This window comes from Octopus sinensis, linkage group LG9, assembly GCF_006345805.1.
Source record: "Octopus sinensis linkage group LG9, ASM634580v1, whole genome shotgun sequence".
In the NCBI taxonomy this organism is placed as follows: Eukaryota; Metazoa; Mollusca; class Cephalopoda; order Octopoda; family Octopodidae; genus Octopus; species Octopus sinensis.
The window spans coordinates 89,641,953-89,656,612 of record NC_043005.1 but is presented as its reverse complement, the minus strand read 5'-3'; the positions used below and the strand labels follow the sequence as shown (position 1 = coordinate 89,656,612).

The following is a 14,660-nucleotide window of genomic DNA, read 5'->3' as shown; positions in this document are numbered from 1 at the left end:
AGCATCTCACAATCACTGAAGATCTCTCAAGATGGAAAAACCCTTGACAATGGCTTGGCTCTTATCCTAATGACTGGTCCTTCTCTTCATCTACAGAAGATACTTCACACACCAATGAATATTGATAAAAATGTTACATCTTACCATGTCAAGACTTTGCAATTTAAATCCGTATGCTGGACCTCTCCGCGCGCTATTCATGTAGTTACCAAATGCTAAAATAATCTGTGGACAGAAAATAAATGTTTTTATGTCCTTTGTGAAATATTTTTGTATGAAGAATAATAGAGAGTTAAGTGGCAGTCTTCAGAAAAATAAAGAATGCAAAATAAGAGAGAGAGAGAGAGAGAAATTGGGTGGAGGCTTACCTCCAGCATCTTCTTGACCTTCTGAGAGTTTCTTATGGACATAGAAGCAGCAATCAATGCATTTAGTTGCTGAAAGAGAGAAAAACAAAACAAAAAATTGATTAGAAAAACAAACAAAAATAACAAAAAAACTTTTATTAGTGATTAGGATTTGGAACAAAAAAAAAAGGAATCCAATTTGCAAGATTTTCTTGCAAAAAATCTGTTATGACTAAAACTTGGCAAGTTGGGAAATCAGAGAAAGAGAAATATCACAAAAATAGAATAAAGTTGGAGGTGAGGACAGAAATAAGGTTTTCTGGGTTTTGTAAACAAGAATAAAGAAAAAAATAACTTTAATTTAGCACTTAATCCAGCCATATCTGGCCAAAATATTGTGTTTTATGTTCAAATTGGCCAGATCTGGCCTCTTACACCAACCCTACATCAAAATCTCAAAGCTATAAACTAACACACGATTAATTCCAAAACAATGTGAATAAATAAGCATTACATTTGAGAAAATAATCTGAATGCTGAAGGACTGAATTGATGTAAATTATGTTTGAATTGACTTTTTTTCCAACAAGTGCAAATAATGTTAATGACTTTGGTTGCCCCACCAACAGTGGACAGACAAAGGAACTGCATTTACTGATTGAAATTACTCCGTTTTACGTAAATGATTCAATTAAAACATTGCTACAAACGAAAGTCCATTGTTAATTATTTGTAATCAGTACAAATTAACAACTCTTGCTGAAAAAGAAGCCATGATTCTGGTGAAAGGATCTGAAAACCAAGTGAAACGGAAGTAAATCAACTTACTGGCTGCAAATGGTGAATGTTATCGTGGTAGTTACCCACAAAACTCATGATCTGTAACTTCTGGGATAGACGCTCGACTTTGCAAAGCTTTCAAAGAAATGCAGAGAGAGAAATAAATAAGTAAAAACATACATTTTGTTGTGACATAAATTACTAAAAATATTCCTTTTAAACCAATCATCATCATCATCAACATGAGGACATTCTTGTCTCAAGTCTTAGAACTCATGGGGTCAGTTAGCCAGTTTCTCTGGTGCATGAGTGACCAAGGTCACCACACTGCCCCAGGCTGCCATAAGGTTGCTGCTCATTCATAGCTGAGTGAACTGGACCAATGTAAAGGGTTTTGCTCAAGAGGACAATGCAGCACTCAGTCTGGGAATTGAAACCACAATTGTGAGATCCTGAGTTCAACACCCTAACCACAAAGCCATGCACGTTCACCTTCTACATTCAGTTAAGAATAAAAAAGACAAATAAGGGGTGTGACTTAAGTATTAAAGGATTATTTCCCTGTATTCACCAAAAAATTTCTCACTACCACATCATGTGAAAATGTGAACATTTGACCAAGGGGGGAAGCTTCTATAATGGATGCTTGACTTGCTAGAAACAATAGCTAAACTTATAGCACATATCACCTGTCTTTAAAAAAGGGAAGACACATCCCGTAATGTATTCCGTAATGTATGCCTGACATGAACAGTAATAATGTGTAGGTCTGCAGAATAAGAACCAGCTTGGTTTAACACATCACTTTTAAAACCGATTTCAGTCTAAGACCAAATATTTTGATTAGGCATCGCTAGAAAATGGTAGAGAAAATCTTCAATTAAATATCAAAGTCATTTCCAGTCAGTGATGTGATTTACATGAGAACTCTTTCACAACCTTGGAATTTTCTTCAGTAGTGGTTTCAATAATGACGATGATGATGATGGTAGTGGTGATGATGATGATGTGGTTCATGTTAGATGCCATTCATAATATTGTCTCTCATACAACAAACAAGCAACACACTGGCACTGATGTGACCCAGCCAGACCAATGCCTGAAGGCAATCACTTACATATACCTGTGGCAATTATAGGCGGAAAGGATGATGATGAAACCAATATTGTTTATGGGGGGATGTTGTGATATTCATTCAAAGCCAAAAACCCCCAACATCAGTTATTAAAGTGTAAAGATGGTGCACTTACTTGCAACATAAATTTATCTTCATCTGTTAATACAGCAATATTGGATTTGTTTCTTTCAAATTCTTTGTAAGCTTTAAACTGGAATGGACACACAGACAGACAGAAATGGTGAAAAACACAATGTTTATTTGGATCATTACTATCAACACATACATGCAAGGATATATATACATACATGTATGGATACAGGACGTCACCAACAGTGCAAACAACATGAAATATGTAAACAAGTGAGTTAAATATGTAAACAACAAGAAAAAAAATGGAAAACAGGACAAGTAAACACAGGGAAAGGACCCTTCATCAGTTGTCAGCTGCCTGTCTACTCCTCATTTCAAGCATTCAACGACAATATGAGTCTTTAAAGACAGTTCTCATAAAAATCTAAAATGAAATTTAGGATTTATAGAGGGTCAAAGTTGGGAACAAAAACACGACAGAGGATATATATATATATATATATATATATACGTACATACATACATACATACGGGGAGAATTCACAAAGAAAACAAAAGCCAAAGACAGGTGGTGTAGGCAACAAACAGATGTATTAGTATAATGCTCAGGAAGTGAAAAAGTCTTTAACGTTTCGAGCCTACACTCTTCCACAGAAAGAAACAAGGAGACACACACACACACACATAGCTAAACATACTTACAGCATCCATACCCTTAAGCATATACAAATGCATGCATACTGGGCTGGATTCAAACCTAGTAGAGCTCCTGGGCCCCTACAATTTTGCTAATTCAAAGCATAAGATAAAGATAATAAAGAGAGCCCCAGACAATTTGAAGAGGCACCAAAACTTAAAAGGGCCCAATAAATCAAAATAGGACTAAATTTCAAAAGAAATCTTTGGAATTTTAAAAAGATTCAAATTATTTGATTGCTGTAAATATAATTTTTTTAAATTCTTAACTCCAAGATTTAGGCTTCTCTGAGCTGAAGAGGCCCCTGGGCCATGACCCACACATGAATCCAATCATAATTATACTGCAAAGATGAATAAAACTGGAAAAAGGGGGGTGGGGGAGAGTTACCTGCATTTTGCTATTTACACTAAATTTTCTCACCAAATTAAAGTAAAGTTTTGTATTTTATGTCAAAAGGTGAAATACGTATTCACTTTGGTGAAAAGAGGAGCAGCATTCTTAAAGTGCCAAGTGTTACAAAGGAGTAGAGTTAAGGAACAAGATGCATTTCCTCAGCAAATCTCTGCTCAAAGACCATAAAAACAATTTCAAATAGTAACAAGTTGCAATAACTACAATGGTGTATGGTTTTGATATTCTCAGCTAAAAGAGACAAGCGAAATGAATTCTATGAAAAGAAGCTGGATCAATCTGATGCAACAAGGAAGAGAAAAGCCTCTCAGAGATATGAACATCCATAACAGAAAACTTGTGTATGTTGGTGGTCAACAGTAGGTTCCTTCCGTTTGATGATGATCTCACTACTACTCAATAAGGTGGAACCTGTTTGTCAACCCAGAGAACTGAAGCCAGCAGTCATGGACCATTTCCAAGGCAACACACAAGTGGTGGGGGGTGGTGCTTTTGAATTGTAAAATTATATAGCATCTTCACTTCACATCCATGTGCGTGTGTATACACATACACACACATTACAGATCAAAGGAAAAGCTAAACGGTGTGGGTACCCAGCAGGATGACCAAAACCAAACCATAAAATCAATCCATTGAAAACTTATATGATGGTTGGAGGAATCTTTCATTAGGACTAATTAAGTTTTTAATTTAAAAACTTAATTAGGTTGGTTCAATGACACAAGTAGGGGGGAGATGTCTGAAAACAGGACGAGACACGTTTGTGGTTGACAAACAATTCAGTTATTGAGCGTCATGACCTCCAATATAAATGAGGTCTTGTACAGAGCGGGATACAAAAAGTTTGAGGAGACACTCATTTCCCAAAACTAAAAATTAGGGGTTGTAATGAGCAACAAAAACAGAGTGTGAATTCGTCTCACATGAACAAAAGTTTAAAAAAGAGGCATTTAAACGTGAGCTATGGTGAGGCTGAATTCCAGAATGCTGTACATAGCATCCAACCTGTCTTGCTACAGGCTTCGCAGACACCAAGGGACGCCATCTGCATTCTTAGCTTCCCAATCCTTCCAAAAGTTTTAGCCTGGAGACCAAGCTTGCAGACTGGTCTCGGATGACTAAGAGGTTGTGCCTCACTGACACACACACCCAGAGATCTCCCTCGAGAAATTGCTTTGCCCTGACTAAGGATGCTTTTCTCATTTTTGCAGTGTTCCATGTTATCCTCTCACAGACCACGTCAATGATACAGAGGACATCTGGCATTGTGCTGAACTGATTTGCTATGTTTTGACATTTTTAGTTGAAAGAATAAAGACAGAACAAAAGAGACTTGTGATGAAAGGACTTTGACAAACAACTGATTAATAAAATGTACAATCAATCAATTAGTTAAGTGGCTAAATAGTTATCCAATTAATAACTTAGAAGTGAAATACAACCAGTGTGTTTATTATTGGCATAATGACCCTCCTGAGATGCAATAAAAAAGAACACATATATATATATACTTACTTCTGATTCATTTGGCAAAATGGTTAACAAAATATCAACCATATCCAAGCTAAGTCTTTGTAAGTCTAACCTGCAAACAGAATAGAAATATCGTGAGGAAATCATTGAAATGAGTTCATTCAAAATCTTCAAAAGCAACTCATTTTAACACAAAGTTCTTTCTAAGTATAACAAGATGTTAGACACCAGGCTGAGTCAATCACATACCATGTAAACACTTTTTTAAACATACATGAACATGTATCAGCTTGGTACAACCAAAATCTAAGACATTAGTACCATTACAACTACACTGGCACCATAAAGTATAATGGTATTTCTATAGAAAATTAACAGAATCAAAGACAATTTTATAATATTTTAACTAAAGTAAAATATCAACAGATAAGTGAAACTAAATCTTTGCTAATAGGTCTCACTCTAACTCATCATTTTAATTTTGCAATTAAGATGGGAAAATTGGCTTTAAGCACCACATCAACAGATTATTTTCTTATTACTTCTACCATTTCAATGTCTACATTTTTATATTTGCATGGGACAAACTCATGGTGTTCTACACCACACACACATATATTCTTTGCTGTTTGACAAAATACATTTCAACATTCTGGTATTCCAGGACCGATCACGTCTTGTTGCCAGTGACCAAGGTGTAAAAAGTCACCAAATAAATGTTTGCGTCCATTTGTAGTGTCTGCTAATTTGGTGAGTGCATTTATAGTGTCACCAGGGTAGTGAGGGTGGTGCTGCCAATTTGTAGTGTGAGAGTTGGTAAAAGGGAAAATATCAGGGGGCAATTTTTATAAAATATTCTTTAATTAACAAGAGCCGACAAGTAGTAATATGTGTAGCCTGTGTGTATGTGTGTGTGTAAGAGAAAAATCACATACAGTTGAAATATGGATTTTAGTAGTAAGTTCAGTAAATGTACTTTTGTGAAGCATGGGTAATGGAATATCAGAAGACAGTTTTTAAACAAATAATTTAATTTATTAAATTATTACAAGAGAAAGCAAATAAAAAGAATGTAGCCTGTATGTATGTGAGTCAGGTAAAGCATTATAACTTACTTTTGAACAAATGATTCTGTTGTATAAGCTAATAGGAATGGAGCTAGCTTAAGCGAAAAATATACAGTTCAGTATGAGGTAGAATTGTGACTGAGGTTACCCAGCATTGAGGAGAGAAGTTAGCATAAATGAAATGGGCTGTTCAAGAGGTGACAAGTCGAGAGCCAATATAACTCTGAATTAGCTGCACGAAGTTGGTGGTGAAAAATCAAAAGCTCTATATTGAAAGAGGGACTGTTGCCGTTGTGCCATCTTTTCACCAACTGCCTAAAAGTCTCGCTTCTCTGCTTGGACAGAGAACTGCCTTTGGTATTCATATGCACCCAGCCCTGATTGGCTGGAGTATGCCATAGCACAACTGTGCTATACGGCGACAACAAAAATAGCTTTCCTGACTCACTACAAAGTTATTTTGCTATTGTTTTTGCAATATTGTATTTGATTGGTGAATACTGAGAGTATTTATGATCCCACATCTATGTTCCTCACTGCTAACGCATTACCATTTAAACTGGCCATATCAGGCCCAAATATTTAACCTGTTTTATGTTCAAACCAGCCACATTCAGCCTCTCTCATCTACCAAAAACTAAACAATCAAATCACTGAAATCTCAAAACTATGAAATAATGCATGATTAATTAAAAACAATGTGCATAAATAAGCGTTACATCTGACAGAATAACCTGAATGCTAAAAGGTTAAACTTGTGACAGACCATAAACACTGATGTGCCAATTTGGAGTTCATTGTGTGTGTGTGACAGAGAGAGTGCATATATGCACCTTTGTATTTGTCCCTCCAGCCTGCCATTTGACAGCTGGTGTTGGTTTATTTACATCCCCATTATTTAGCAGCTCAGTAAAAGAAACAGAGTAAATAAGCACTAGAATCAAAAGTACTGGGATTGATTTGTTTGATTAAAACCTGCAAGGTGGTACTCCAGCCTGGCCACAGCCCAATGACTGAAACAAACAGAGCACGAAACGAGGAGAGAAACAGAAAAAGAAGAGAACAAAGCCTTACATAATAATTGCTCTAACAATTTCGTCATTTGTCATTTCTATCTTCCTTCTTGTGATTGCTAAAAAATAAGAAGAAAAAGATTTTTAACTTAATTTGAACCAAACTGTGAGAAAGGTGAAGTAAATTTATTTCAGCTCCATTTTATAACGAACAATTAATAAGTTAGAAAATTACTATTTTTAAATCCCACAACGAGAGATATTCAGCAACAATACTTTGGAGTAAAGATTGTTTGCCAACATAACATGGCAGTCCTGGTTTAGGATGAATGTTGCTGTAATTTAGCCCCAGGAGACATCATCTCCAGCTGGCTATACAACATGATCTGTGTCCTTATATTTTTGGACATGGGACACAGATTGTGTTGTATGTCCAGCTGGAGACAAATGTCTCCTGGGGTTAAATTACAGCAACATTCGTCCTAAACCAGGACTGCCATGTTATGCTGGCAAAAATCTTTACTCCAAGTTAATGAGTACTTACAAGTAATTAATATGCATGTATCTGTTTCCAGGAATGTGTTTAATAAGTAAAATTGGTCAGTTCAATAGTTACACTACTTTCTTTAGTAGTTATTTGTTTGTGGATGGTTGATGGGTTGAATGTGGTGCAGAAGAAGAGGCAAGAACTCATCAAAAATGTGCATATCCACGCATCAACTATTTTTCTATCTTCAATAACATTGTTTACACAGATGCATTCGTATATATGAAACAACTTTCAGTGCTGGCTCTAATTTCTATAGAAAACCTGTAGAGTTAACTTCAAAGTGATTCAATAATGTGTTTCAGAAATAAGTGGTGAAAATGTTACTTACCAACATTTCGTAATCTATTTGGCTCAAGGAGGCTTATGTTTTCAGGTTTCTTTAACTTTTTAAGTAATTTAGGAGTCCCAACAGTAGGATCCCGGCTAATTGGGCCGGCAGGCCCCAGACGAAAGAGCTCCTCAAATTCATGAAAATCTATCACCTAGGAAACAAAAGAAATTACGTAGATCAATAAATAAAATCAATCACATGGTACTTTTTACTCAACTGAAATTCACGAAGAAGTTCTTGTTATCAAATAAATTAATGATTCAATATGATTTATGGAACTCATTATCATCATTTAATGTCTGCTTTCCATGCTGGCATGGGTGGAACAACAACTTTCAAACAAAAGATCACAGAATGAAACACTGGATATTGATGCTTTGAAATTATTGGTCAAATATATTCAATGTTGTTGTTGTTATTTTAGATATCAATATTGTCTATGGAACAACGAAGCAGATCATAGCTTCTTTTTTGTGAGGATATTTTGATCACAACCATTTTTGAAGCAGTTCTCAACATTCTTTGACAGAGCAGCACTAACATGTGGGAAGTGTCAATGATTTTTTGACACTGAAGGACTCTAAAGAGGAGATGCCTAGCTTCAGTTTTATGTCAGCAATGAAGAGATAAATATAAAGCACCATTTGAGTGTGATCCCTGCCAGTGCCGCCTGACTGGCTCCCATGCCGGTGGCACGTAAAAGGCACCCACTACACTCTTTATAAATATCCTAGAAATTTCACACTGCCTTGGCTTTGATCTCTCATTTTATTTAATATATGTGTGGGGGGGGGGTGCAGGCATGGTTGTGTGGTAAGAAGGTTGCTTCCCATCCACATGCTTTCAGGATCAATCCCACTGCATGGCACCTTAGGCAAGTGTCTTATACCATAGCCCTGGGTTGACCAATGCCTTATGAGTAAATTTGGTAAATGGAAACTGAAAGAAGCCTATTGTGTATACATGTATATATATGTGTAGTGTCTCCTTGTCATGCCATCAGACGATTGTTGTAAATGAGTGTTACTGTCAAACAAGTGTTGTCCTTTGTTTCCAATCTTTCCATGACAAACATGTCTAGCCACAAGGAATATAATCTTCATTGAAAACAGGTAAGGGTTGCCAACAGGAAGGACATCTGGCTATTAAAAATTCCATCCAATGCATGTAAGCAAGGACTGAAGTCTGATGTAGCAAGGTTCTTAAGTCAGAAAAGTTTTTAAAAAAAGTCATTCAGCAATGAAGAAGTAGTTTGGTGTTGGAATAGATGAGTTGGTCAAATGTATAAGAATCCCAATATTTAATTAACATAATCAATGAAAACCTTTATTAGCTTCAGAAAACAGTGAAGTATGCAAAGGTTTAATATAAAGAAAATTGTGTGGAAATGGGTAACATAGTAATTAAAAACCTAGTAATCCATTGGTTACAAGGTCAAGTGCTCCAGCTGATTCAATCAATGGAACAGCCTGCTCGTAAAATTAATGTGCAAGTGGCTGAGCACTCCACAGACATGCATACCCTTAACATGGCTGTCAGGGAGATTCAGTGTGATGCACAGAATGTGACAGGGCTGGCTCCTTTTGAATTACAGGTATTTCTTTATTTCATGATGCCCCAGTCCACTTGGCTGACAAAAATTAGTGTCTTGCTCAAGAACACAGTGTGCCACCAGGAATCGAACTCATGACCATGTGACCATAAGCCAAATACCCTAACCACTAAGCCAAGTGCCTTCAGCATAATAATCAGTTCAATCATCCACCAGTCACACAACATCAGCTGCTGCAGAATTTCCAGTCTTCTGTCTCCATCATGATTTACTCGTGCTAAGGGATGAAGAGGTTTCCAATTACAGTGATGCTGTTATGGAAACACATCCGAAAATGTCATGGCTCCCACCTACCTTCATCATCATCGTCGATTAACACCCGCTTTCCATGCTAGCATGGGTTGGACGATTTGAGTGAGGACTTGCAAACCAGATGGCTGCACCAGGCTCCAATCTGATCTGGCAGAGTTTCTACAACTGGATGCCCTTTCTAATGCTAACCACTCTGAGAGTGTAGCGGGTGCTTTCACGTGCCACCGGCACGAGGGCCAGTCAAGCGGTACTGGCAACGGCCATGCCTAAATGGTGTTTTTTTTATGTGCCACCTGTACACCGGCACAAGTGCCAGTAAGGCGACACTGGTAACGACCTTGCTTGAATGTGTTTTCACATGCCACCAGCACAAGAGCCAATAAGGTGACGCTGGTAACGATCACACTCGAATGGTGTACATGTGTGTGTGTATATATATATACACACACACATTTATCTATAATGGGCCTTCCTCAGTTTCCATTCACCAAACCCACTCACAAGGCCCTGGTCGGCCGGAAGCTACAGCAGAATACACCTGCCCAAGGTGCCACGCAGTGGACCGAACCTGGAACCAGGTGGATGGGAAAGAAGCTTCCTACCACACAGCCATGATTGTGCCTGTACAGAACAAAACCAGTATGGTCTTCTATTGGTGCTATTTGGAGGCAGCACCCTCCCCCCGAGTCAACCATATTGAAACACACCAAGGTTCTTTTTGTAGTAATATAACATCTCTCTTGCAATGTCTGTATTGTGTAAAAATGGTTTTAGTGTCCTTGGCGGCAGGGGTGGGGTGGGGGGCTTTTGAAGACATTCAAGTCAATGCTGAAAGCTCAATACTGCAATGGCTAAAAGTCCCTCAGATGTTGTCCCCCACCATTTAAGCCAAAACATTACTTTATTACAGTCAGGAAGCATTATGTACAGCCAATATACTTCCTCAGCAAGAACCAAGCCCTGCAAGGTGGGATGGTGGCTGCTGTGGTGAGTGTCGCCGACCATCCTCCACAGCAATACCATCAGACATGACTGTGAGGTGCAGCCAAACCTACCATTCATTCTGGGGTGCACAACCCCCTACTCTCTCCCCACCGCTTCTGCTACTTAAACCACTTCCCTTTTTCCTTTTTCTTTGTTTCTTGTAATTAAATTGTGATTCAATCTTTGAATAAAATTTTGGCTGAAATTAAAAACAAAAGAAAAAAAAAGAGAAAAAAACCCCACTTACAGTCATCAACTTTTCATCGTCAAGATCTGAGAAGATGGTCCCTTTCACTTGCTGAGGTTTGAGAGGGGTCCAATTCAACAGTGGTAGTCGATATTTAGACTGCACTTTCTTTTTAATGGTCATCGCTAAACAAAAAGAAATAAATTTTCAGGTTAGATAAGGAAAATTATCTTCACAAACACATTTTCACCAATTCAAAGGTTTTGTTAAAAACATTAAAAAAAAGGGGGGGGAGACAAGAAAAGAAAGGTGCCTGGCCCAGTGGTTAGGGTGTGGCACTCACAATGATAAGATCACAGTTTCGATTCCCAGACTGGGCAGTACATTGTGTTTTTGAGCAAAACACATTTCCCTTTTGCTCCAATCCACTCAGCTATGAGTTCCAGTCACAGATGGGAAGTTAACATGTGATGGACCAACATCCCATCCATGGGTTGAGTGTTGTAATCACAGTCACTTATATGCCAGTGAAACCAGGTGAAGCCCCAGCCTTATGAGGTCTAGGGCTGATGACAAACTCAAGTTTATCGACAAACAACAGCTTTCCTGAGCTGACAGACAAATAGAATGAAGTAACTTGCCCAAAGAAAGAGCTGTATTTAAAAGTTTATTGTGGCTAAGGTCAGCAGCCCATCATCGCTGCTTCAAGTTCACCTGTGAGGTACAAATAAAACTACTTGACAGATGAGGATGACTTGGCAGTCTGGACACACCCAGGGTTTCAGGTAGCCCTGCAGCTTAAATACAAAGCCAGACACCCTATCAGCCCTTCCACCTGGCATTCAGCAGAACATCCAAGCTGTAACAGATGAAGGGATGGAGAACAACCCCAGCAGCAGGGGTGACATTTTATTGATACTGAAAAGACCGAAAGCTAAACGAAACTCAACACAACTTGAACTCAGGTAGCAAAAATTTGCAACAATTATCACAATGTATCCTCATGCTGTTAATTGAATATCCTCAGACATTGCAAATATCAACATTACTCTAGTATCAACAACCTTTTTTTCATCATCATCGTTTCACGTCCTTTTTCCGAGGCTGGCAACAGCCATGATCGGCTGGTGATTTTTACATGCCACGGGCACGGACGCCAGTCAAGGTGGCGCTGGCATCGACCACGTATGGATTGTGCTTTTTATGTGCCACGGGCACAGGTGCCAGGGGAGGCTGGCAATAACCACGATCGGTTGGTGCTTTTTACCCTGACTTTAAGCTTTAATGAAATCAATGGTAATATTGTTTTTGCTTTTGGTACTCAATCCTTTAGCATTCAGATTACTGTCACATGTAAGGGTTTTGTTTTTTTATTCACCTTGTTTTAACCTTTAGCACACTGCATTTTGTCTAGAATTGTTTCCCTTGACACTGCCCTATTACTACAAGGAGAGAACTCATACAGTGATATGATGCACCTACAATGTGCTAAAGGTTAAATCAATCATGCATTATCTCGTAGCTTTGAAATTTTGATTATGTCATTTTATATTTTTAGAATGACATTGGGGAGAGAGGGGTGAGAGGCTGGGTTTGGCTGGTTTCAACATAAACAGGAAGAATATTTGGGCTGGACATGGGCGGTTTAAATGCTAAAGCATTAAACATGGTAGAGTTGTAGCATTCATGACTTTCCACAACTGCATCTGTGACATAAGAATATCAGTAATATCATAACAATGAAGTTTTAGGCATTAATATTAGTAAGGGAGCTGACAGTTGAAGCAGTCCTGTGCCAACTTTATTAGGGGAACACCTGGGTAACAAGAGTTATTTTCTCCTGCCCTTTGTGGAATGACTCACAACCTAACACCTAGGAGCCTGGTAATTCTCCAGAAATACACAAGGACAAAAACTTTGTAAGATACAGTTAACAAAATCAACTCCTGAAAGACTGGAAATAAAGCTGTCCCTGATGAAATGGCAAATTTTGCAATGACATTGTAGGATAGGTATAAGAGGCCAGATCAAACATAGAAAATGTAGAGTGTTTGGGCTGGATAGAGCCAGTTTGAAAGCTAAAGGGTTAAACAATCTTTATTCAGAGGCCTTTTGAGTGGGAATGATTGAGCTGAAGAAAATTGTAACTGGGCCCCACCCACATGGCCATGCACTGTTTATCTTGATATGAGATCACCATGTCACATGTGTGGTTGCAATGCATGTACCTGGTGTATCCATATCAGATGGGTAGTCATGATGGGTATATTGGGCTTCATATATTTTATCCCTCAGTCACTCTGATGGCATGCACTGCTCTCTCACTCAATAATAATAATAAAATGAATATACTAAATGAATATAATAATAATAATAATAATAATAATAATTTTTAAAAAATGAATATACTAACCACCTGTACCATGTTCGGTTTGCGGAGGGGGAGGGGGTGGGGGAGGTGCGCCTAACATTCTGGGAGGTGGTGGTATACTTGATATTGGAGGTGGGGGAGGTGGTGGCGGTGGGGGTGGAGGAGGCGGAGGAGGTGGTGGTGCCGCTGGTGGTGGGCCAAGTTTCTCCAGTTGAGTTGCTGTTGGCAAAACATCGGGTGCATCTGCAAAGGAAGGGGAAAGAAAGAAAGAAAGAATGAATGAAAGAAGCAGGATTAAATCACAATTTGGAAAGAAAAGAAAGAGAAAAAAACATGCAAATCTCTTCGAAATATTTAATCTCTCCACCCCCACCCAGCCCCAGAGCAACTGAAACGAAGTGGTTTGAACCGGAATGAAAATCAAATGACCAACAATTTACTTACCATCAAACTATATTGCCTTTGATTATCATTAGAATAATAATAAGTTTCAAATTTTGCCACAAGGGTAGCAATTTTGAAGGGAGGGCACAAGTTAATTACACTGACCCCAGTGTTAAATTGGTACTTATTTTATCGACCCTGAAGGGATGAAAAGCAAGGTTGACCTCAGCAGAATTTCAACTCAGAATATAGCGACAAGTGAAATTACTCATTATTTACAATTGACAGGCATTTGTCCTCAACTTGTTTGTTGTTAACACAACGTTTCGGCTGATATACCCTCCAGCCTTCATCATGTGTCTTGAGGTAATTTCAAACCTGGGTTCTCATTCCTAAGGTATTTTTCAATGTTATTATTATTATTATTCAGGTCACTGCTTGGAATCGAACTTGGAATTTTGGGGTTAGTAGCCTGTGCTCTTAACCCCAAGATTCTGAGTTCAATTCCAGGCAGTGACCTGAATAATAATAATAATAATAATAATAATAATAATAATAATAATAATAATAATAATAATACATTGAAAAATATCTTAGGAATGAGAACCCAGGTTTGAAATTTCCCCAAGACACCTGATGAAGGCTGGAGGGTATATCAGCTGAAACATTGTGTTAACAACAAACAAGATGAGGGCAAATATCCGTCAAATGTAAATAATGTAAATAACTTCTTATCTCTTAAATATAGAAGTGAAATACTGCTAAGCATTTCATCCAGCGTGCTAATGATTCTGCCAGTTCATCATCAGAATAATAAATAATAATAATTAAAAATACTGTGTGTGCATGTGTTAACGAGTGTTTGCATGGAGGTATGTGATTTAGTGGTTAGGGTATTTGGTAAAGGCGGCGAACTGGCAGAGTCGTTAGCACGCCGGGTGAAATGCTTAGCAGTATTTCGTCTGCCGCTACGTTCTGAGTTCAA

The 14,660-nt window shown here is 38.1% G+C and overlaps 1 protein-coding gene across 6 annotated transcripts in view; it reads right to left on the bottom strand.

The window, feature by feature from the left end:
- LOC115215524 (formin-like protein) overlaps positions 1–14,660 on the bottom strand; it is a 196,570-nt gene that overhangs the window by 14,689 nt on the left and 167,221 nt on the right. For all 6 annotated transcript variants that reach the window (XM_036506083.1, XM_036506084.1, XM_036506085.1 and 3 more), the window contains 9 exons: positions 13,334–13,534; positions 10,981–11,105; positions 7,883–8,036; positions 7,066–7,123; positions 4,967–5,036; positions 2,378–2,455; positions 1,176–1,262; positions 369–437; positions 145–225 (listed from right to left, as the gene is read on the bottom strand). In XM_036506083.1, coding sequence (XP_036361976.1) covers positions 145–225; positions 369–437; positions 1,176–1,262; positions 2,378–2,455; positions 4,967–5,036; positions 7,066–7,123; positions 7,883–8,036; positions 10,981–11,105; positions 13,334–13,534 — 923 coding nt within the window. The remainder of the gene's footprint in view (positions 1–144; positions 226–368; positions 438–1,175; positions 1,263–2,377; positions 2,456–4,966; positions 5,037–7,065; positions 7,124–7,882; positions 8,037–10,980; positions 11,106–13,333; positions 13,535–14,660) is intronic.